Here is a 25,277-nt window from a genome sequence, read left to right on the forward strand (position 1 = left end):
GTACCTATACTTCTAAAAAAGGAATACACTCTAGCCCATATAGACAAGAATGACACCCTAGATGGAGCAGAGAAGGCCCTGAAGAAGCATGAGGACTTTGTCATCACCATGGATGCTAATGAGGAGAAGATACAGAGCACACTAGAGACTGGTCAGAGGCTGGTCGACAGTGGTAACCTTTACTCAGGAAAGGTGAAAGACAAGATGGACTCTATTGAAGACAGGTCTGATTTATTAAATTTTTTTTCCATATCACCTATATTTCATCCAAGGCCAAACTTACAAAAAGCATTCCTCTGTGCCCCAGCAAATGAATTGTCATCATGAAGATTTTTTTTCCACTGCTGCTAACCTTAGTTCTACTGTAAAACATGGAAAACAACAGGAGATTTAGCCAGAATGTTATCCTGTGACCATTAAGTTTCATTGCATCTTTTTTGTGTGAATGATGACTGAGGCTAACATTTTGCCAATATCTCCTTTTGTATTCCACGAATAAAAGAGAAAGTAAGAGCCCATTTACACCTGGTATTAAGGTATGTCTCAAGTGATCCAATCACATGAGTTCAGATGAGACTCATCACTGTTTACACCTGGTTGCTTAAATGCGTCTCCTGTGACCACTTGCGATTGGATTTGGAGGGGAGGGACTCTGTGTCATGATGACATAAATCAATCACTGTATCACTGTGTTGCATGATAATAAAATACAACAAAGTCTGAAATGACAAAGAAAGCGCAAAAAAAAAAAAAAAACGGATCCCTAAATGCAGCTGAAATTTTATCTAAGCACAAATGCAACATTTAGATAAGAATTGTCCGTTATTTCAGTGGATTACCTGTATTAACCAGAGCTGCAGATGTTCATGCTTCTCATAAGTCCCTGTATGTTGACTTCATACACACTGAAGTAGATCCTTGTGTATGTGTATGTATCCACTTTTTAAAATTTTCCAATCAGATGGTTATTTCCTTTTAAACCGCTCGTAACTGGCAAAGTTTAAACTGTTGTTTTAGTGCAGCGGTTGATTGACAGCTGAGGGGTGGCCCTTCGCTGCTGCCGGGACACATTCGGGACGGATTGGCTTTTACACATCAGATACGATGTTGTTACGTTCATTTTTGACCACATTCGTATGTGGTTTTTGTGATCCGATCACAAAATGTTTTATACTCCTTTTAGACCTGCATTTAGCACTGACCACATGTGATCTGATCACCAAAAACGCATCTTAATACTGTAAACGGGGTCATAATGATATCAGAATTTTCATTTTTAAGTTAACTATCCCATTAAAGTGAATGTTTGTAACACTTTAACAGATGATTTTTAGTTAATTATTCAATTTTTTCAGTCAATAGTTTTTTTTTCATTGAGAACAAAATTGGCTTAGTATTTTAGCAATAGCTAATGAGACCTTTGGTAAGGGTCACCGAAGTCTTGGTGGTCAGAAACCCAAATGTTGCCAAAAATAATAATTACTAAGCTTCTCCCCTGGATCATTATGTAAATCGGCACAACAACAATCTTTATTTAAAGACATCATATCATTGACTGTCAAAGAACACAGAAAACAATCTTAGGTGTCTTTTCGATAGTTCATGTTAATGCACCCATGCTTTGTGCTTCCTCTGTTTCCTTGTGCTGAATCAGCAGTAAGTGAGAGAAGCATTATGTTGTAGAGGGGTAGCCTGATTTACCCCTATTAGCCCACACTGTCTTTAGCTCATAAAGATGGGCACCTGTCCTGATGGGTATTGAGCCTTTGTGAAAGTACACTTAATCTATAGGCTTATGATGCTCTTTTAAAGTGCATTCTCTATTGAGAGTCTACAGAAGTAAAGAAAAGCCATGCCTTCCCATGTTTACATTTAACACATACCATACACATCATTCTGCACTGGAGACTTACCAGTAAATTGCCCATGTGTTTGTGTGTACATGTCTTCAGGTACAACAAGAACCGAGACAAAGCCAAGGAAGTCTCAAGGAAACTTCAAGACAACAGGGAACTTCAGCACTTCTTTCAAAACACCCAAGATGTGAGCAATGCTTTACTTAAATCTCAGTTGTGCTCCCAATATATTTGAAGTGTTCTTTGTGAGTTTTTCCTCTTATCCATTGATCATTTACTTCTCTATTCCAGCTTACGCTATGGATAAATGAGAAGATGCTGACTGCACAGGATACATCATATGATGAGGCTCGTAACCTCCATAGCAAGTGGCAAAAACACCAGGCCTTCATGGCAGAACTTGCATCCAACAAGGATTGGCTTCATAACATTGATCAGGTATATAGCAAGCTTGTGTTATGCATAACATGTAACAATTGTGAATTCCTACAATTCCCTTGTCTGTGTTAAAATGATCATAAAAGTCAGAATGATTACTTTAATCCATGCTCATATATTTAGGAGGGACAAGAACTGATGGAATCCAAGCCTGAGATTGAGCCTATTGTAATGGACCGTCTTGCTAAGCTTCATGAACTGTGGGACAAACTGGAGAGAACCACACAGGAGAAGGCTCGGCTGCTGTTTGACGCAAACCGCTCAGAGCTGTTTGACCAGAGCTTGACTGACCTGAAGAAATGGTTGGGCGAACTGCAGCAGCAGCTCCATGGTGATGTGGACGAAGAAGTTAAGGATCTTACCAGTGCCAACATCCTGCTGAAGAAACATCAGGTCTAACATTTGTTTATTTGTCACTCTAATTGCCACAATTTTAGATTGCTTTGTTTGAAGCTAACCATGATTTGTGCTTCTTCATTCTATGTCTGTTAGTAACTTATAGAATATTGTTTAAATATGTTCTAAACTCCCCTAGATGACAGAAAATCTATTTCGGGATCGTGCACGTGAGCTTGAGGAGCTTCAGGAAGCTGTACAGCAGCATGCCTCTCTTAGAGAGGACCAACCCAAGCTTGAGGCTGAGCAGCAAACTCTTCAGAGGGACTTCCAGAAGCTCCTCACACCTCTTGCCCAACGCAAGGGCAAGTTGGAGGCTGTTAAGGCAGTGCACCAGTTCTTTAGAGATCTTGCAGATGAGATAGTATGTACATAAATAAAGCACACATAAACTGCTTTTCATAATGGCATGATGTCTTTTCATTGAGCACTCTTGAAGAAGTTTTTCTTTATTCACTTCAGCTGTGGGTTAACGAGAGGTTACCAATGTCAATGTCTGAGGATCATGGCAACAATCTTCAGACTGTTCAGCTTCTGCTCAAGAAGAACCAGGTGAGTTTTTCACTTCCACAGAACAGTTCTAATCATCCAGTGCAGTAGGGCTCAACTTTCCTTGAAATTATATTTATCATATTAACAATGTGATCATGCTCCCTCACCCCTCCCTTATTGGAAACCATTCACATTCTGTATAGTCTCTACAAAAGGAGATTGACGGTCACCAGCCACGAATTGATGAAGTGTTAGAGCGTGGCCGGCGAATGGTAGTGGCAGCAGAAGGCAATCCAGAGGCAGAGCGTATGTCAGAGGAGATGAGGAAGCTTCAGGAGGAATGGGCAAAGCTGCAAGATGAGATGGCCAAACGGAGAGCACGGCTGTATGGCTCCAATGAGGCCCAGCAGTATTACAATGATGCAGATGAGACTGAGGCCTGGATTGGGGAACAAGAACTCTACATGATTGCTGATGAGAAGACCAAGGTGAGACTGCAAGAGCCTACAGAACAACAATATCACTGGTTGAATACATTTGTATCTGTAATTCTGCAAGCATCATGGGATAGTTATGTTAAACTGTCTTAAGGCAAATTTACACTGCTGAGTTAGGGCAACTCTGCGCCAGTTCCAAATTCTGTCTCTGACCCGTCTCATCCTCTAGTTTCAAAGGAAGATCTGCTTTGGCTTTGTAAAAATTAAATGTTGCATCAAAGCTGCTGTTCATGATAATCAATATTCGAGCATGTGATATATTGTTTCCAAAGATATTGATTCCAGTGTAAGTACATGTATAATGCCTCTGTTCCCATAAATCTCTTAAAACTTTTTTCATGGTATTTATGTTGCATAAAATACGACACCTGTGCCACTTTTTCTGTTAAGGTTTGAAAGGAACTGGATTAGATTAGGAACTTGGTTTAAAAGCATAGTTCACCCAAAAACGAAAACTTTGTCATCATTTACTCCACTACCATTCTGAGGGTGAGTAAATAATGACAGAACTAAATTTTTTTAGGTGAACTATCCCTTTAAGTAGGTACATAGAATTTTTTTTCTTGGACACTATCTTTACTGTCACCTGTCTGGCTTGTAGGATGAGCAGAGTGCTATGATCATGCTGAAGCGCCACCTGCTCCTGAAGCAGGCTGTGGATGATTATGCACACTCCATCCAGCAGTTAGCAGACCGTGCTCAGAAGATGCTGGCTGAAGATCACCCAGATGGGTATGTTGGACTGAAGCACCGTAGTGGCTATGTATCTGTACTTTACTTTTTTTTATTTTGCAGACATATTTATCCATATTTGTCACAAAGGAGAGCAACAATATTAGCAGTGCTGCAATCATGGGCAGTATTAGAGGTTTCTAGTGTGGGACACAAGGGAAATCTAGGGGGGCAATGCCCCCAGATTCCACCCCCTTAGATCCGGCCATGGCTGCAAATTCAGTTGTAAAACAGCATAGTACAAAACCAGAGAAAAGTGAATTTGCTGAAAAGCAAGAAAAGAAGCTGTATGCCTTTATGTTGGACTCTATGAGCTTCTGTAGATTGAGAAGAGAATGGGGGCCAAGCATTGAACCCTGAGGCATCCCATTGTATGTTACAAAATTCTGTAAAAAAAGAGTAATCTCTTGTCTGTATGTGAAGTGAGGCCATCATCCGGAGGCAAGGGCAAGTTGATAAGCAGTATGCTGGGCTGAAGGAGCTGGCAGAGGACCGCAAAAAGAAGCTGGACCACACATACCATCATTTCCTGCTGAGCCGTGAAGTGGAGGATCTTGCGCAGTGGATTGCAGAGCGTGACGTGGTGGCTTCCTTGCAAGAGATGGGCCAAGACCTTGACCATGTGACGGTAAAGAACAACACAACCATTACATTAACATATTGCATAATGCATAATTCAAGACCTTGCATACTTAGCACTAGTTTATCTGATTGTTACTGTCACTCTTATTAATATTTTAGATTCTGCGAGATAAGTTCCGGGAATTTGCACGGGAAACAGGGACAGTGGGTCAGGAACGTGTAGATGCTGTGAATCGGATCATAGATGAGCTGATCGAAGCAGGCCACAGTGAAGCGGAAACCATGGCGGAGTGGAAGGATGGAATCAATGAGAGCTGGGCAGATCTGCTAGAGCTCATAGACACCCGGGCTCAGCTTCTCACAGCCTCCTATGACCTTCTGAAGTAAGTAAAGATAAACTAGATGGATGCGTCAATAAAGCCAGCATCACAATAGCCGATGTTTACAGCGATTTAGTGTATTCGGATTGGTGTCTTCCAGTGGAAATGTGTTAATTACTTGATGAACAGGGCTCCCTCCTGAGTTAATGGCTCTGACAACTGGAAAAGCTGCTCTACCTACGGCTGTGGCTCCATAGGTAGAGCAGGTTGGCCCCTAATCACAGGGTTGGTGGTTCGAATCCTGGCCCACACGACTCCACATGCCGAAGTGTCCTTGGGCAAGACACTGAACCCCAAGTTGCTCCCAATGGCAGGCTAGCATCTTGCATGGCAGCTCTGCTGCCATTGGTGTATGAATGTGTGTGTGAATGGGTGAATGAGTCAACAGTGTAAAGCGCTTTGAATACCGATAAGGTTAAACAGGCGCTATATAAGTGCAGACCATTTAATAAGCTTCTTATACTAAAGAACTGTCAACACGTCATGGTTATGCTGATCTGAACATTTTCATCAGCAATTGCACTCACAACTGTACATCATCACAAACACTGATTGTAATAGTGTAATAGTGATTCTGTCACCAAGCGTCTTTACTGGGGTTCTCCTACCCTAAAATGACTAATAAAATTAGAAAGCAAAAAGTCTGTTTTGTTGAACATACACTGGTGGCCAAAAGGTTTGAATAATGTACAGATTTTGATTTTGGCACTTTAATTTACCAAAGTGGCATTCAACTGATCACAAAATATAGTCAGGACATTACTGATATAAAATACAGCCCTATTTCCAACAGCCATCACTCCAACACCTTATCCTTGAGTAATCATGCAAAAATTGCTAATTTGGTACTAGAAAATTGCCGTTATATCAAACACAGTTGAAAGTTATTTGGTTCATTAAATGAAGCTAAACATTGTCTTTGTGTCTAGTGTCTTAAGGTCAATATTAGGACAAAAATGGGCAAAAAAGAAACTTTCTATAGAAACTCATCAGTCAATCATTGTTTTGAGGAATGAAGGCTATACAATTCTTGAAATTGCCAAGAAACTGTAGATTTAATACAAAGGTGAACACTACAGTCTTCAAAGATAAAGGTCAACTGGCTCTAACAAGGACAGAAAGAGATGTGGAAGGCCAGATGTACAACTAAACAAGAGGATAAGTACATCAGAGTCTCTAGTTTGAGAAAAAGACACCTCACATGTCCTCAGTTGAGAGTTTCATTGAATTCTACCTGCTTGACACCAGTTTCATGTACAACAGTAAAGAGAAGAATCAGGGGTGCAGGCCTTATGGGAAGAATTGAAAAGAAAAAGCCACTTTTGAAACAGTAAATAAAAAATAAAATGTTAGTGTAAGAATCACAGACATTGGACAACAGATAATTGGAAAATAGTTTTATGGATCTTAACACCGTTGAGCTTTTGTGGGATCAGCTAGACTGTAAGGTGTGTGAGAAGTGCGTGAAAAGACAGTCACATCTATGGCAAGTGCTACAGGAAGTGTGGGGTGAAATGTCACCTGAGTATTGAGACAAACTGACAGCTAGAATGCCAAGGATCTGCAAAGCTGTCATTACTGCACATGGAGGATTTTTTGATGAGAACTATCTGTAGTTCTGAAATGTGTTTTTCAAATTTTAATAGTAAATTTTCATGTTATTAATGTCCTGACTATACATAGTGATCAGTTGAATGCCACTTTGGTGAATAAAAGTACAGTTTTTGTTTTCCATAAGAACAAAATCTGTACATTATTCCAAACTGCAGATTGAAAGCTGCAGATGGACATACGCATTCTAAAGGCGATGAAGGTATAAATACACAATCACACACATTCAAAAGGTAAAGTTGCTCCATGAATCACATCCTAAATCACTTGTTTTTGTTCACGTGGTACACCTGTTATTTCGTCGAGCTCCACGTAGCAGGGAATCAGAAAGAGATTTGGGGGGAGTCTGTATGTCTGTCACCCCATCATAATTTTGAATCGTCATGTTTGTCATGTCTTTTCAACTGAAAAGTGCGAGATCTCTGCAAAACAGTCTGTATGTGTGACACCCTCAAATAAAATCGCATTGTTTGGAGTCGGCTAGTGTGATGTCAGCTTAAAGAATGCAGTGCTTCTATCAGATCATATTAATCCTACTGACTTTATCTGGAACAGATAACATGCCAATGAAACAAGATGAGAATTGTTTTACAACATCTTCACCTCAGTGTGATGTGTGGATGGTATGAATCATTGGCAACTGTTATGTAGTTCTTAACAACACCTACCAGCTCTATGAACCAATGACTTTTGAACTTTTTCAGGTATTTTTATGATGGGAAGGAGCTGGTAGCTCATATGCAGGAAAAGAAAAATGAGCTTCCTGATGATCTGGGAGAGGACTTCAGCAAAGCAGAATCATTCCACCGCATGCATGCTGCATTTGAGAGGGACATCAGCTCCCTGGGCAAACAGGTATGGCAAACAGCACATCACATAAACAAGTGGTCCTCATAATCATTTTTCATGTTGTTTTTTTCTTTTTCTATAAAACACATGTTTTTTGTGGATATTTATCAGTCATTGGCTAAAATACTAAATATAAAGAAAATGTCAATGTTGCGTTTTGAAAAGTTGTTTTAAATAGATCCCATATCTCTCTCCTTGCAGGTGAAACAGTTCCAGGAGACTGCAACTCGACTGCATGCCCAATATGCAGGAGATCAGGCCAATGCCATTCAGGAAACTGAAAAAGAGGTGGTGGAGGCTTGGAAGAGTCTCTTAGATGCTTGTGAAGGCAGGAGGAAGCGGCTGGAGGATACAGCTGACAAATTCCGCTTCTTCACCATGGTGAGGGACCTGATGGCCTGGATGGAGAGCATCATTCAGCAGATCGAGACCCAGGAAAAGCCAAGGTAAGTAAAAGTTATCCTTGCAGTCATCAAAGTAGAGGTCAGTCCCTGGGAGCTTTTTCGATGTTCTGAACTCCTTGTAAAGTTTTCCTTATGTTGTTCTCTGAAGAGATGTGTCCTCAGTGGAGCTCCTGATGAAATATCACCAAGGAATCCGAGCTGAGATTGAGGCCCGTGGGCCAAAGTTTAATCAGTGTGTGGAGATGGGACGTGCCCTCCTGGAACGCAAGCACAAGGACTCTGCAGAGGTTAGTTGCCCTAGGTATTAGTCTGGTGAATGTAACAGATGTCTGTTGGGTGTTTGTATGTGTAATATATACTCTGTTCCCCACAGATCAAGGAAAAGTTGATGCAACTGACAGAGAAGAGGAAAGACATGATGCTCAAGTGGGATGACAGATGGGACTGGCTAAGACTTTGTAAGTTCACATGCATGAAAAAACACAATTATTAAACATTTAACAATATACTGTACACTAGTGTGTGTACACTACAGCTTATCATGGCTAAATCTCCCTCTAGTGTTAGAGGTATGTCAGTTTGCTCGGGATGCGTCTGTGGCAGAGGCCTGGCTGATCGCACAGGAGCCATACGTGGCCAGCAGGGATCTGGGCGAGACAGTGGACGAGGTTGAAAAACTGCTCAAAAGGCATGAGGCCTTTGAGAAATCCACTGCTACATGGGAGGAGCGTTTCTCAGCACTGGAACGTCTCACAACAGTATGTGTCATTGTGTGTTTGTTCATGTTGTAAAGCTGGGCATGATGTGTGTAGATAGTGGTGCTTGCTATGACAAACATCACACTGTTGCTCATACTTAAGGATTTGAACAAACGCCTAATCCTAAGTATTAGAGTTCAATGTGTACCTCATACCTCACCATTGCTATTACTTTTCTAATGGTCAATAAAACATCTGAAAAAATATCCTTCAGACTTACACTGAATGAGGGATCCAAGTTGTATAGAGACCAGAATATCATAGAGACTTGGGGGTGTGGTCTCTTTACTTGCCAGAAAAGCACCCACCAAGCAACTATCAAAACACCCAAGCAACCACCTAGCAATACCCTGGCAACCACTCAGAACACCCTAGAAACCACATAGCAACTCACTGGCAACCATTCTAACATGAAAGCAGTGAGTATTGAATAGGCTAAACACTAAAAATCTAGTTATTGACTATGATTTATAATTTGTTGCAGTTGGAGCTGTTTGAAATTCGAAAGCAACAACAAGTCATGCAACAGTACAGACAAGAGGCGGAGAAAGAAAGCAGGTAAATATGTAAACTGGAACAGCACACTTCATAGCCCATTATTCCAAACCAAAATTTGAATCTTGAACTCTGTCTGCAAGGAGAGAAGACACAGGCTTTGCAGAGGATTTCTCCCAACTCTACACCACAGAAGAGCAGTCTCTGGTCAGTTTAGTGCAACTTTTTATGAGCATCTCTCACCCCACCTTCTTGCTCGTCATTATACTATTTCCTCTGTGAATGCAAATACAGCACATAATACATTTTGCATGTTTGTTACATAATTAAATGTAAAGATTTGTCTGAATCTGTACCTGAATTTTGTTTTTGTGTGGTCTTCAGTCTGGTATGGGAGTAATAGAGCCTAGTTCTGGCAGAGGTGATGGCACAGCAGGGGACTCCACTGTTCCACTGGCCTCTGAAATGCAGGAAAGTGGCTCACTAGATCTGGACCCCTCCATATCCTTTCAAGTTAGCAGAGAGACAGAAAAGTCTGCCACACTTCCCACTGAATCTTCTCAAGCAAACCCTGTCCTGCTGGAGGGAACTCTAGCCCGAAAACATGAGATGGAGGGACCTAATAAGAAGGCATCCAATAGGTTGGCTGATTTGTTTTTTCTCTCCAGCAAATGTATGTATATATATATATATATATATATATATATATATATATATATATATATATATATTTTAGACTTGCTTTTTGATCTAATACAAAATAAGTGTGTAATTTTTTCCTATGTTAAAATACTTTCTATCCCAGCTTAATATGCAGAGAGAATTTGAGTAATCAATTCCTAGGTTGATTCCCCTGAAAATTGTGCTCTGGTCAGTTTGTTTGAGCATCCCAGCCATCACAACATAGCAACATTGGCTCAACCAATGGTTTGTATTGGGGGCTGGACTATCTGTTTGTCCGACTAATAGCAGATGAAGGAAGTGTTCGGGAAACTTAAAAAGTGTTTGTAAACAGCCATTATTGTTGCAATTCCATTTGGTGGTGCAAGTGGCACAGAAATTACACAGTTCATCTTTAAAAAGCTTAAATATACAGTCAATGACTACTTTATTACGAACACTTGTACACCTATTTATTAATGCGATTATCTAATCAGCCAATCGTGTGGCAGCAGTACAATGCATAAAATCATGCAGCTTTCTGTTCTTGGCTGATAGAAGTGGAACCCGACGTGGTCTTCTACTGTTGTAGCCCATTCACCTCAAGGTTTGAAGTGTTGTGTATTCTGAGATGCTATTCTGCTCACTACAATTGTACAGAGCAGTTATCTGAGTTACCATAGCCTTTCTGTCAGCTCAAACCAGTCTGGCCATTCTCCGTTGAGCTCTCTCATCAACAAGGCGTTTCTGTCCACAGAACTGCCACTCACTGGATGTTTTTTGTTTTTGGCACCATTCTAGGTAAACTCTAGAGACTGTTGTGTGTGAAAATCCCAGGAGATCAGCAGTTACAGAAATATTCAAACCAGCCCATCTGGCACAATCATGCCATGGTCAAAATTACTGAGTTCTAATTTTCCCCCATTCTGATGGTTGATCTGAGCATTAACTGAAGCTCTTGACCCGTGTCTGCATGATTATATGCATGACACTGCTGCTTCATGATTGGATGATTAGGCAATAACATGAAAAAGTAGGTGTACAGGACAGGTGTACCTAATAAAGTGGTCGGTGAGCATATATCACAAACACTGTTTGTTGATTGAGTAAAATGCTTAAAGCCACATTTTCAATCACAAAAAAAAAGTAACTAGCTATAATTGTATTGAACTTAAAAATGTTAATCCGCTCATGTCTTGTCCCAGGTCCTGGAACAACCTTTACTGTGTGCTCAAACCTGGACAGCTCTCTGCCTACAAAGATGCCAAGAGCTTTAGCCATAGTGTCACTTACCATGGCGAGGAACCCTTGACCCTCATCGATGCTTCATGCGAGGTGTTGACCAACTATAAGAAAAAGAAGCAGGTGTTCAAGCTTAGGTAAGGGTCTTGGCCTTCAATTTCAATTAAATTAGCTAATATGAAAATGTGACCCTTTGCTCACGCTGATCCTTGTTCTATTTCCTTTTTTGCTGTCAGACTTGGAGATGGAAGTGAGTATCTGTTCCAGTGTAAAGATGAGGTATGTTATTGAATGCTTCTTTCAACTAGTTCTCAATTTGTTAAAGCTGGGGTGTGCAATCTTTTCCAGAAATGTTTTTTGTTATACTGATCGAAAGTCTCTTCAGATCATGATAGCAATCCTACAATTAAAGTGGTCTAAATGTAAAAATGTGTATATATATATATATATATATATATATATATATATATATATATCTTCTGTGGAAGGGACAGGACTAAAAAATGATCGAGCAATCATTGCATTCGGTCCGAATGTAATGATAGGATGTCCTTCCTGTCCGTCAATCTATATTTGCATACCGCCACGCAAGTTGTTCGTGCAGACAATCACTCGTTATCAGCGCGGATTCCTTGATGCTGTGCAGAGCGAGCACGAGAATTACGTTTGTTATTATTGTAATGTCTAACTGAGGGAGGGCTCTATGCTTTCAAAGCTAGCTTGCTAACTGCTAGCCTCTCTGGATTACACACCCTAGCTTTAATGTAAACTTTCAAAATGGTGAATGGTGATGAAAACATCACCTAATGATTGTTTCGTCTCCACAGGAGGAGCTTCAGACCTGGACTGAGGTTATAGAGCAGGCAGCACAAGCGATGACGGAGGAACCAGTTGCAGGGCCATCAGGGATGAAGGCTCAAAGCCTACCCCTACCTTCTATTTCAACTTCTCTAGAAGTCCCCTCTACCAAGAAGGACAAGGAGAAGAGGTTTAGTTTGTTCACTAAGAAGAAATAGAAAGAGCCCAAAACCATTTAGGAAACCAAAACAGGGTGAAGTAACCCTGAATAGAATGTGAAGGAGGTGAAACTATCACAAAAGGAACAGATTTATAACACCATTGATTTTTTTCCCCTTTACATTATAGTAATTTGTAAGGATGTATCTATATGAAATGTAGATTACACTGCTGCCTGTATCTAAGCTAATGAAGTGTTGCTGAAGTCCACGTGTATTGCTATTTATGTTTTGTTGTACTTTTTCTTATACTAGACTCAAAACCAAATTCACTTTGCATACAAATAAAAGCACAGGAATCTTCTCAAATGTAACCAAAAAGTATTTGTAAGAACAAAAAAGGTTTTTTTTTCTTTTCTTTATGTTTTTCAATGTGTTTAGCTTCTTCTAAGCATGCTTTGATAGTTTGACCAGAAAATATGCATAGTTTTGTTAATCTGCCTATTTCCTTTCAAATGGTTGCAAATGTAATACTGTGCTCTTTGCATCGGAACTTATTGAATTTCCAAAGTGTTGAAAATTGGAGAGGCATTTCTTTTTGTAAAAGGTGTTTAGTCTGCAGGAGGTTTGACACCGTATACTATGCCGTTAATATACACTTGATGCAATAAGCAGTTTTCAGTGTGCTTTTAGACTGTCCAAATTGCTGTAAAAGCAAAATTTCCATTATGCCAACTGAAATATTAATACTAATATTATAGTGATATTATATTAATATGAGAAAATATTAATGCTATTATAGTAATATATTAATATCACTATTATAAAGGAAAGATAAAAATGAGATAAGAGCAGTAAACTCTTTTTTTTTTCTTTTTTTCAAAGCCTCATCAATTTTGAATATAATTTTTTCAAAGCATGAATGGATATGTTTATTTAATATGGTGCTATATGATTAGAATACAGAGTTGTACCCTCTCATAACTCAGGTATCCCAGTATGGCTATTTCAGGCTTAAATCAGATCATGAATACACTATTACTGACAGGAAACCCTTTAGAAACATCATAAAAATAATTCCTTACCGCAAAAGATACAGCTTGGTCAATACAAACTCCAACATAACCATTGAATGTTTGAGCGCATGGAAATAGTGTGTCGTGCAAATATAAATGTTAGGTGACAGGAAGTATTGGAAGGGGAAAGGGAAGTTTTCAAGAAATTCTACATTGCACAATAAACTCCCTGCATACATTTATGCTCTGATCAGACAAATCCATACATTGCAATAAGAACTCATTCATTATTCTGACTCGTATTTTATTTATAAATACATGTCACACAAGTTTCTGAAACGTTGTAACAAAACAATACATTATTGTTGGTATATTATTTAATCTAAACTGACTTGAATTGAAATGCCCTCTTACCAAAGCCTTAGCTTCCCTTAGTAATATATATTCATGTTGATATATAAGTCCATACTGTTGCTGCCAATAGTTTTAACATATTTTAAACAAGTGGCCAAATAATTACTTCAATTGTATCTCATTGTTGAATTTTTGAAGATGGCTGTGACAAAGAATATGTTATGAGCGTCAGTGTGGTGCTTCAGTAAGGTCATGGTTTTTTTTTTGGTCCACTATGCGTATAATCTGGACCTGCGGATCCAGTACCGGCACTCCCTATACACATACTATGCAGTCTGCGTAAGGCACCAACTCCCTAGGGGGGCACCAGAAAGTCACCCCCCGCAGACGATTGCTTCATGCTCATATCACGCAAACCCCATTTCTCCTTTTGTACCTGAATGTTCAAGGCAAAATCACATATACTACTTTGAAGGCAATGTATGAATCATTTTCAGAGTTTAAAAGTAAATAAACTCTGTTTGCAGTAACGTTTGCCCCTTGTCTGTTTAAACACTTGCAGCTTTACTGAAGTGTGCATGGGTGACATTACTTACCATTAAAAACTGATTGAAAATGTTTATTTTGTTTTACTAATTAGTATGTAAATCTAAAACTGGCTCATTTACATAAAGTGAGTACAAAACAGCAATAATATGATGAAGACAAAATATTTGTGACAAGTTTTCTACTCATTATTATTAAAAATAATAATAATACCTCTCTAATCCTGAAGAAGGCATCGCTGATTTAGTGTGAGAATGTAGTAAATGGTACAGTTCATGTTTTTGGAGACAATCAACCTTGAGTAAATAAGTTAAAAGGTGAGTTTTTGAATAACATAAAGATTTCAAATGTTCTTCTTTTCCTACATGTGTCTATGATGACATAACATTCCATAGAATCATTTAATTCTGTGGAGCTCCACCAAGTGGCCCACTGAACCTGGAGGTGCAGCTGCACTATGGGCCCACTGAGCCCACTGAGCCCAGAGGCAGAGCTGCACCACAGGGCCCACTGAGCCCATAATCGGAGCTTCATCACAAGGCCCAAGGTGATGATGCTGGAAAATCTTGTGATACAGATCATCTTGTAATACAAATCTTGTAATAGGCTACATGAAGATTAATTTTCATTTAATCTCTATTTTTTACTCTCAATAAATCCTGTAAACCTCATCCATTACAAAGGCAAAACACGGTAACTATGTAAAACAATTAAACTTAATGGCTTTGCAGTTTTAATGGTTTCAGTGTGGATTTTGCACATTTTCTCTAAATAGACCTTATTCATCACGAGGCTGTGAAGGAAGTCTCTTCAATGGCACGAACGGTATAAAGCTCCTAGATCACATCTGATTTCCCACAACTCATGTTGTCTGGAGTTCTTTATATACTGAATGTTCTTGGACAGATATTTCATCAATGTTTTGTCCGCGGAATGATCCATAAACACTTTAAACTGCAGTACAACACATTGAAGAGACAGTTGGTCTTATCCCTCACAGCCTCATTCCCATTAAAAGATGGCGCTAACGCGAAAAAGGTCGGAGCATGAGCCGATGTCATCCCTACGGGACAGATCAGTCTAATTATATACATGATTTCGGTCATTATAACTCAATTTTGACAAAATGTTTGGTCATAAATACATTCAAGGGGTGTGTTAGCTCATATATATTTAATGCTAACTTCCTACCCTTTAACTTTATATACTATATATCCAAGATCTGCTCATCTCAACAAAGTAACATGGTCGACGGAATGTTTCTCGACGCAAGACCTGTTCACGCCAAGCCCGTTTTTCCGTAACGAAAACACTTAAGTGGGAAGCAGGATGATTCCGACAGCACACGACACCAACGCTTTTCAACATGCTCAGCTGAGGGTGCCATTGAGCTGCAGGTTGTCCAACGACAATTTGTCTGTTGGTTACGTCATTTGCAATGAAACCCGGCACCTAGGAGTCTGCTATTGGTCAGTTTCCGCCCACCCCTCGGTGTATACGCGCAGCTGATTGGCTGTTAGAGATGTCATTCTCTCGTGCTCTAATGCGGGTACAGATGGAATACGAGGCGACAAAGTAGCAAGCGCTGGGAGTGTGCGGAGAGAAGTTGAACTTTAATAGCGCAAGTCTGCATAGACTGTAGCGCTTTAAGTGTCTTTTTTATATCACTATGTATCCATAACATCTGTCTTTTTGGAGTGGAACTTGTTTTTAAGTTTTGTCAACTCTTACCTCAAAGGATTTCCTTTATATTTCAAAGAATGGAGTTGTTTCGTCTTGCCCCCTTCATTGTTCTGTGGCGGACAGTAATGTGGAGTACATAAAGCCTTAATGTATTCAGACAAACTCTTCTCTTCGTTTTTCAAAATGGATATTACAGTATCTGAAATGATGTCTAACTTCATGGATTCGCCGCTTGTGGTTTGGGTAAGTCTCAAAGGCACGATGACACCTGCTGTGTGGAGTTTGGGGTGGTTTCATCAGCAGTGAGGATTGATAATGCGTTGTGTTTGTATCATAGCTGAAGAATCAGCATTTATCAAAGTCGGATCTCTATTTAACAAACTTGTAGGCTAAATGTCAGTTTCGAAATGCTGAAAGTTCATTGCAACGTTTGATTAAACATTTAATTATCATATTTTTAAGTAGACTTTTGGTGTGTTTTTATTTTTTTAATAATTCTAAATAATGTAAATATTATAGTGATATAATAAAATATATTTAAATATTATTGAATTACATTAAATGTTATTTATATTATTTAATCATAACTGCATTATTTAAATATATATTTATAATATCATTATTGTTTATATTTATTGTTATTATTAAAATATTTATATTATCTAAATATAAATTCATCTTATTATATTCTATAACATCTAATATGCATAAATAACAGCTGGAGTTACAGTGATGTCTTTCCTTGTGTCAAACACACTAATAACACATTACAGAAAAGCATGGGCAGATCTTTGGCCCTCACTGCACCCTACATGAAGAGTTTAATGTCACCGGACAGGTTTTGGTGAAACATGCTAAACTTCCTATGACCCCTTTACCCTGATACCCATGTATTTGACTTTGCTTTCTCTGTCACTGTGTTTCCAACTCATTCATCACCATCTTGACACACATTAGAAAATCATCAACATTCCCATGTTGACATAATTCAGATCTCTGTGCCGCTTCCTATATATATATATATATATATATATATATATATATATATATATATATATATATCAATATTTACTTTTACAAAAGCATTCGCAATGTATTGGACACAGAGCTTCACACAAGTTTCACTTTGTGAAATGCATTGTAAAAAATACACTGCAGTTCTGTTCTAAAGCAGAAGGCATGGCTGATTTGTAGTGCAGCTGTGCTTGTATCCTGTCTCGATCATACTAGCTTATCTTACCTTTTTTTTTTTTAACAGGTCAAGACATTTGGACCCCTTGGGTCTGGTTCAGAAGACAAGCTCTCTATGTTCATGGACTTAGTGGATGGTGTCTTCCTCCATAAGATCATGACACACATGTGAGTGATGGCAGAAATGTTGTAAATGTGTGTGTGTGAGTGTGTGTGCATGCTTTAATCTAGCAGCTGTTGTGCAGTCTATGTTTTTTTAATTAGAAACCACATCCTATACTTTCCTGCCTGCCGTCCAACTGTGCAGACAATCCAACCGAATCTTCACTCGCCAACAGTTTTGTTCCTCATTTGTATAATTAATGTGTTGATATGTGGCTGTTTTTGGGGTGTTCTTTGCCCAGAGTTTTCAGGTCATGCAAAAATACTTTTGGATGTTCAGCCAAAAATGACAATTCTGTCATTGAAACCCCTATGACTTCCTTCTGTGGAACACAAAGGCTATGTTTGGCCGCATGTTGCAAAGTCTCAGTTACCGTTTACTTTAATTGCATCTTTATATTTATTACATTTTTTCATTCAATGAAAATTAATGGTGACTGAGTCTGTCAGTCTACCTAACATCTCCTTTTGTGTTCCATGAATGAAAGAATGTCTAATCGGTTTGGAACAACTAACGGATAAATACGTTCTATCATCACTATCCCTTTAAGATTAAGATTTTGCAGCTTTCAATCGAATGTTAGGCCACGGAAGTTTCGGTTAGCTCTAGTTGTAACCTCAGGCATGGTCTATGTAAAAACAGCTAAACAGGTGACTTTGGAGCCCTCTCATGTGCATTAGTTATAAACAAGGAAATCTCTACTTGTATTCGCATCATACAAAGTAACTCATTGCACATCTTGATCTTTTGACACCTAGTTTGTGCAGCAAACTTGAGGTGTAAAGAACTGCTATTTTATTTTTAACTCCTCATACCCACCACTTCAGCCTTGTCCTTTAACCTACTTTTACTCAAGCTGCCTCACTGCCCTCTCTCTCTTAATCAGGGGCATAAACAGTAGCCCTCTTCAGAGACAAAATACATATTTGGCATGATTTTGGGTTCTGGTTCTAATGGGAAGAAGATGCATGTATAAGCTGTCCTCAGACATTCTGTTGTATTCCTTTATGGATTATTGTCACCTGCTGTCAAGTTCTCACCTATCATGTCACTTACTATTCGTTGAATATTTATATTTACATTTATTCATTTGGCAGAAGCTTTTATTCAAAGCGGAGTTGGAGTTGGGAAGGTCATATCACCAACATGGTATGATGAAGCCGAAAGTCCGGGAATGTGTTTTGTTGTCTCTTTGTGTTGGTACAACAAGGCGACATTCCTTGGCCAACCACAGGCTTCTAGTGGGTGCGTAGCTCTGCAGAAATGATTTTGGGTATGCTGCAGCAAACCCAGTGACTGTTCTGTATGCCAGCATCAGAGCCTTGAACTTGTTACGTGCATCAACCGGCAGCCAGTGGAGAGAGACAAGGAGTGGTGTAACATGCACTCTCTTTGGTTCATTAAAAACCAGATGTAGGGCTAGGCGATAAAACTATATCAATATTTATCGCAATAAAAAAACTCCACGATATCGACGATAAGCTTTTGAGTAATTTTCGATATTTACCCTGTGTTCTATATCTAGTGTGTGTGTTGCTAAAAACACTAGCAGTTTGGCTTTCTTGTCGTATGTATCCACTGGCGTTTGCTGAGCGAATGTGAGCGAGCGCATTAAATTCCTTCCTATGGAAGCCGAGCGTCGAGGTGGATTGTAAAATTGACAGCAGCGCAGGGCAAGCGTTTCCCTAGCGTTGGGAGTGGCTTTGTGTGGATTTCTTCCGCTTCAGTGGAAATGCAGCCTCAGACTGTATGAAGTTGCTATTGCCCCCGCTACGCAGGTCACCGCGTTCCGGATCCGGACCCCAGATTGATTCCATCTTGACTGCAAGACTTCATGACGACGGTTTACGCCCTCTCATCGTCTCTAGTGAGCAGCGCGACAAAACAACAGTGCCAGTTACATCATATCTGATCTTTCTGCGTTGTATTCTTGAATAGTTTTCTCTAGCACTGAAACACGCTTCACTGTTGCCCTGTCCCTGTCACGCTTCCTCTTTTCCCCACATGTGCGTAAACATGAGGAGCGTGTTTCCAGAGCACCTTTAGATCATAAAGTTTTTTCTTTCTAAATTTCGTTTTATTAATCAGCATGTTCCAAGCCTTTAATAATAAACAAATAGATTTATTTTCTAATTTTGTGAAATTATTCAAATTTCATCATCTCTGACAAGGATGAAAGACAAAACAATTACTAGTTTGTAGCCTAGTCTTTCTCACTTTAATGAAAATAGAAAAATGGTCCATTCAGACTTTTAAATTTTTAAAAGTTTCTCTCTGGAGAGTCCCCTGAACACCCATACAGTATCATTCCTCAGTCACAAGGGCTTCTATGCCAACAAACTTGGATATCTGTATGTAAAGAAATATGAAAATAATTTTAATGTAAAAAAATATATATATTAGATGAGACATTTTTCAATGACAAATGAATTGCATGGATCTCGTCTTTGGACACACTGAAAACCGAACATGTACCAGCCAGTGGTTATAGACATTTTTAACCCCATAGTGCAAATTTTGGTTGCAAGTGATTTCTTCTCATTGTATTAGAGGGTTGCGCATAGAGTAAAAAAAGATAGATCTTTGGATTTAAGAATCTATATTATTCAAATGAAGATCATGATGTATCTGAAAATGCATAATTTTACCCAGTCCTAATAGTTGGGGAACTATCCTTTTAAGTGACCTTTCTGAATCAGATACAAAAATGTTACATTTAAACTCAAATTCAAAATGTGTAGTCTTAAAAATGGAGAGTGTTTCAGTGTGTGCCAGTTTGCATATATATTAGCATTGAGGTTATTATGCCTTTGGTGTTGCATATTGGTATATTGTTTGGTGTGTAGCTCTGGTAGTTTGAGGACCCATACACTTCTACAGGTGTCCAGTGCATTTCCACTGAGCCATTACAAATGAGTGGAGTTGAGGAATGCTGAGGGCTATGTACACACAGCTTTTCCTTTCTCTTCACCCACATTCATATATAATGTGCCAATACCCTTATGGGCACATGGCAGTTCTAAACTTGATACCCTTCCTTGTCAGTGTGTTTTCATGCCCCAGGTATGCAGTAAAGACCATTGCCGTTAGCAAGTGCGCTCAAATGCTGACATTCCCATCTGGCAGATGTCCTCTGTGTGCACTTCATCCATCTTCCCTTGACTTTTACCAAACAATCATTGTTTTTCAAACCACGCTGTCAGTTGCAATATTTATGGTCCTAAAACATGCGCAGAAATTGAGACTCAAAGCAGTGTACTTGGCTTCAGGGTAATAGAAAGCAGTTGAAGTAGACAGCAGGAAAAAAAAAGACTGACCCTGATCTTTTAAGGATCTTTTACTGGCAAACTGGTTTGTGGGCCAATCTGGCAGAATTTGCATGTCATTCTCACAAAACAAATGTAAATGAGGATCGGACAAACACAGTCTATGAAGGACCTTCGAACTGTGTGTGCCAACTGCCAAGTTGAGGACTCTCCACTGAGTGTCACTCAACTCCAATGGTCCAGGCCAGTTATACGAAGGCCTAATTGCTTTTTTACGTCAGAAAAGTTTATATAATTTGCAATGATGTAAATAGTGTTTATTATTTAGAACAAAGATTTGTCTGTCTGTCTGGGCTCTCATGCAAAATATTGAGGATGTTGTGCATCATGCTAGGCCTTTAAAGTAATGCACAACCTTTTCCTTTGTAAAAGTTTTTTCTTTTTGGTTAATTTAATTAGTGTATATTTTACATTACAATTTTACTATAGTGCAGTCACTATTTCTTTTATCAGCACTTTATAAAATTGTTAATGTTTTGTAGCTCACTTAAATTTGAAATTTAAATACTTTTTCTTAGCCCAGCATAATATTCAGAAACTGTATTAACCCATCCATTGGTTGATTTCCATAAAAAGTGTAAACACTGTGGATTTGTGGCACTATTAAAACATTGCACTATTTTCCCAACATAGTAACATTGGCTCAACCAATTGCGTGAGATTGTGGCAGGACTATCTGTGTGTAACTAATGGCAGACAGGGGGCATGTACAAGAAATCAGTTTGAAAAGGATAAATATTTTTGCAGTTTCATTTATTGAGGCTAGTTGCACAGAAAACACACACACACACACACACACACTACCAGGAATATTTAATCCTGTTGTTTTGTATCTCAATTAAAATGAGGTCATAAAACTGTATGTATAATAACCACTAAAGAATAATGAAACCGAAAATGTTTTTAAATTGATTTCAGATGAAGTATAGCATGTCACATTGGTGTGATTGCTTTACATGTCATTTCAAATATCCATTTACATACTCAATATCTGAACATAAAGCCACTTGTGTCAAGACTTTGAAATGTACGTGTTCTTGGTCCACAGAGACCCAAGCCCCATGAATCAGCGAGTGAACAAACATGTGAACAATGATGTCAACCTGAGAATACAGAACCTTAACACTGTCATTCGACAGATCAAAAACTACTATCAGGTAAGAGCTTTTCTCCATGTCCTGTTTCAACAGCAATATACTTTCTGATCACTATCAGTAACAAGCAAGATCAGAGCTCAGCACAAGGGTTAAAACGACAAAGTTGTGTTTGTGTGGGGGTTGCATTATATGCCAGAGAGCAGCTGGTCTCTGTAGACACAAGGTGGTTTTTCCAGTAGCATGGGGGATTAAACCTGTCTGCAGATGTGGATGACTGGGAGCCTTATTGTATTATCCTCTGAGAAGAGTTTTGGTCATGTTAAGCAAACTATCCACTAGTCATTGCATTGTCTGAACGACAAGTCAGTTTTTAGGAGGCTGAATATAACTTAGCTGGTTTAGGGTCCTTTCTTGAAGATCAGACATGCTTTTCAAGAGGTGTTGACACAAACAGCAATCATATCGCTGGAGTTTAGCGAGTCCGTTGGTTGCTAGTAGGTATTTGTGATTGACTGCTCTGATGATATCAGGTGGTGAATAACTGTACTCCAATTGGTGATCACTGCATAGCACAGAATCAGGATCTTCATCTGGGCCGGATCATTTGCAATTTTTTAACTCTACTCAAATATGTTGTATCACCGATGGTCGCTGTTGCTAATGTTGATGGAAGTCGCAGTTTATATGAAAACCTTTTCCCCTTTTGAATGCTGTGCACAATGTAGCAGATATACAATATATATAATAAAATACAATATGGGAACAGATATTCAACATATAAATGTTCTAAATGTAATGTTTTATTATGCAGAACTACCATAGTCCTCACAAAAATGCATAAAATCAGGAATATTTTTTACAGCAGGCATTTTGATTTCTGACAGAAAATGTCTTGAAATTTGTTGTTCAAGGTGGCAAATTTGTTACAAAAGCTGTGTTTTGATAGCTTTAGTGGTGATGCTTTTCAGATGATTTTAGACATGCAACTTCTCAGAACTGGTTTTAGCATGTTGACAATCTAACAGTTAGCCTACTGTTAGCATGTTAAAGGAGAGCATGCTGTTGGCACGCTAAAAACATTGGATAAATAAACTCACTTACCGACTATTTGGTTGTTAAATGACTAGTCGACAATCTTCTTGACCCATCACTAGTACATACTGCTGTGTTTTGTGAACATACTTTTAGAGGATTTTAAATGGGTTTTCTGAGGTAATGTAAGGGTGAGTACTTTCAGGTCATTAGAAAATTAAACCTAAGAAAATTAAAGGTGTTCTATGAGAGACTGAACATATTTGAATGAATGAATGAATGTTACATTTATATAGCACTTTTCTGACACTACAATCAAAGCGCTTTACACAGTGAATGGGGGACTCTTCTCAACCACCACCAGTGTGCAGCATCCACATGGATGATGCGACGGCAGCCATGGTGCGCAAGTACGCTCACCACACACCAGCAATTGTTGGAAAGGAGAGTGGGGTGATCGAGCTAATTAGTGGATGGGGATTACTAGGGGAGGCCATGATTGAGAAGGGCCAATGGGGGGAATTTATCCAGGACACCAGGGTTACACCCCTACTCTTTACAAGAAGTGCTCTAGGATTTTTAATGACCACAGAGAGTCAGGACCTCGGTTTAATGTCTCATCTGAAGGACGGGATATTTACGAGTGACTGGGCCCTTAATGATAGTATTTATGGTAAAGCAAAGACATCAAAGGACAAGGTCTTTCTCAACACTATATTAGAGAAAGCATAGAATTGGCTCATATCGTTGCTGGTCACACAGAGCACAATTGCACAATTTTGGAGTTAAAATCTTCTGATTGGTTTGCTCATTTCTGGGCACCATCCCACCATGTGAGGAAGCATTTGCCACATCTGACCCCCTTTTCATTTGGCAGAACATCTGTGTTGCATTTCTTTTCAGAGCTCACTGCTTTCTATTCCAATGTAGAGAAAGAAGTGTGATTGTGTGTCAGACTCTGGGAAATACCTGGAGTTCTGCTCACACTTTGCTTTTTAAAATATATTTGAATCTTTAGTTTACTCATTTATAGTGCTGGGTAGTAACAGATTACAAACATAAAGTACTTGTAATTGAATTAAATTACATTTTAAAACACTTGTAATACGACTAGTTACTTTTTATAGATTACATGATTACATATTAACAAGGCAATGGCAGTACATTATTTTTTTCAATCATTTGCTTTTTTCATTCTAAATCAGAACACCTCTGATATACGTATGGTAAGTCTTCAAGTGTTTTCAGAAGAGTCGGCGAGGGTTGTGTGTATTGCAGTCAGAACTGATACTTGCTACTATCCAGTCAGGTGAAGATGGAGTCGTCTACCTCAGCATTTAACCATTGGATCTAAAGAGATAATTTCATTTTTAAGGAGACGCAGGGCAAAACCTTAGTATCTTTTCTCTTCGCCCTTAGAAGCTGTGATACACAACAGCTGCCCTACAATGCAGAGCTGCAACCAAATTAGCACATAACATATTTCACACTTCTGTTCATCGCACTACTTCTGATGCAGATTGATAAGAAATGTGGTGTCATACTGGATAAATTGACAAACTTCAGAGTTTAAGATCTACTAATGGCCTCTAATAATCCCCATCCCATCCACTAATTGGCTGTATAACTCTACTCTCTCCTCTCCACCAATAGCTGGTGTGTGGTGAGAGTACTTGCGCACTATGACTGCCATCGCATCATCCAGGTGGATGCTGCACACTGGTGGTGGTTGAGGAGAGTCTCCTGTTCACCATGTAAAGCGCTTTGAGTGTAGTGTCAGAAAAGCGCGATATTAATGTAACAGTGATTCATTAAAATATCTTCGCATTGTTCCTGTTTGATGAAGTGTAATCCGTCTGTGGCAACCAGTCAAAACTGCTCATTATTGTACTGTAGCTTTACTGCATCCTCCTTCATAAGAGATTCTAAAGGGTTCTGTAATTCGTTTGTATTAGCAGAGTGGCAGATAATTTAACCAATCAAATATATTATTTTCACCTTTGGGGTTGAGCATCAGCAGTCTGCACCTTCAGAGCTCTGAGGAGAAGGGTTATGCGTTGAACGCAAGTCAGGAAAGTTTCCCTTCTTGCAGCTGTGTTTCTGTCTCTACCTAAGGCTACAATGAACAGTGGGAATTGTCCAGCTACAGGCAGAACAAGCAGTCTTGAATCCGTGGGTGATTTTCAGTGAAGAATCCGAATTACATTATTTTCGTCAAATGAAAAGACAAAGTGACAACTTTCCTGTTGTAGTTAATTGCCATGTCAAATAAATGTTTACATTTAATACCTTTCCAAGACAGGGATTTCAAACGTATTTAGAAATGCATTTAACCATTCAGGTGGCTATCTGCATTACTCTGAGGTCTGAGCGCTCTTCACAGTGCACGCAGACGCACAAGCTCGTGCACAGAATGGTTTAGATATAGCGTGTGTCTGCATTGTTAAATCCTCATTTTAAAGTGCCATCTGTGGACCAGTGTCAACACCAGATACCAACACCAACCACATTATTGAATTTC

General features: G+C 39.1%; 2 protein-coding genes across 3 annotated transcripts in view; both read left to right on the plus strand.

Annotated features, from left to right (window-relative positions):
• Positions 1–14,332, plus strand: part of LOC127662115 (spectrin beta chain, erythrocytic-like) — a 33,444-nt gene extending 19,112 nt beyond the window's left edge. Inside the window, exons 17-37 of one of the 2 annotated variants that reach the window (XM_052153096.1) lie at positions 22–224; positions 1,953–2,043; positions 2,148–2,294; positions 2,418–2,687; positions 2,830–3,054; positions 3,153–3,242; positions 3,386–3,670; positions 4,281–4,411; positions 4,835–5,039; positions 5,153–5,376; positions 7,689–7,839; positions 8,035–8,279; positions 8,386–8,524; positions 8,611–8,695; positions 8,799–8,995; positions 9,480–9,553; positions 9,634–9,697; positions 9,875–10,131; positions 11,356–11,529; positions 11,629–11,671; positions 12,220–14,331. In XM_052153096.1, coding sequence (XP_052009056.1) covers positions 22–224; positions 1,953–2,043; positions 2,148–2,294; positions 2,418–2,687; positions 2,830–3,054; positions 3,153–3,242; positions 3,386–3,670; positions 4,281–4,411; positions 4,835–5,039; positions 5,153–5,376; positions 7,689–7,839; positions 8,035–8,279; positions 8,386–8,524; positions 8,611–8,695; positions 8,799–8,995; positions 9,480–9,553; positions 9,634–9,697; positions 9,875–10,131; positions 11,356–11,529; positions 11,629–11,671; positions 12,220–12,408 — 3,489 coding nt within the window. In that variant the 3' untranslated portion in view covers positions 12,409–14,331. Of the gene's footprint in view, positions 1–21; positions 225–1,952; positions 2,044–2,147; positions 2,295–2,417; positions 2,688–2,829; positions 3,055–3,152; positions 3,243–3,385; positions 3,671–4,280; positions 4,412–4,834; positions 5,040–5,152; positions 5,377–7,688; positions 7,840–8,034; positions 8,280–8,385; positions 8,525–8,610; positions 8,696–8,798; positions 8,996–9,479; positions 9,554–9,633; positions 9,698–9,874; positions 10,132–11,355; positions 11,530–11,628; positions 11,672–12,219 lie in introns of both variants that reach the window. The other variant, XM_052153097.1, reaches the window with a different exon arrangement.
• Positions 14,333–15,853: 1,521 nt separating this feature from the next.
• The window catches only part of LOC127662617 (protein Daple-like), a 73,781-nt gene continuing 64,357 nt past the window's right edge, over positions 15,854–25,277 (plus strand). The window contains 3 exon segments of the mRNA XM_052153888.1: positions 15,854–16,190; positions 17,206–17,306; positions 21,676–21,784. Of these exon segments, the coding sequence (XP_052009848.1) occupies positions 16,095–16,190; positions 17,206–17,306; positions 21,676–21,784 (306 nt within the window). The 5' untranslated portion in view covers positions 15,854–16,094.

Source organism: Xyrauchen texanus, chromosome 22, assembly GCF_025860055.1.
Source record: "Xyrauchen texanus isolate HMW12.3.18 chromosome 22, RBS_HiC_50CHRs, whole genome shotgun sequence".
NCBI lineage: Eukaryota > Metazoa > Chordata > Actinopteri > Cypriniformes > Catostomidae > Xyrauchen > Xyrauchen texanus.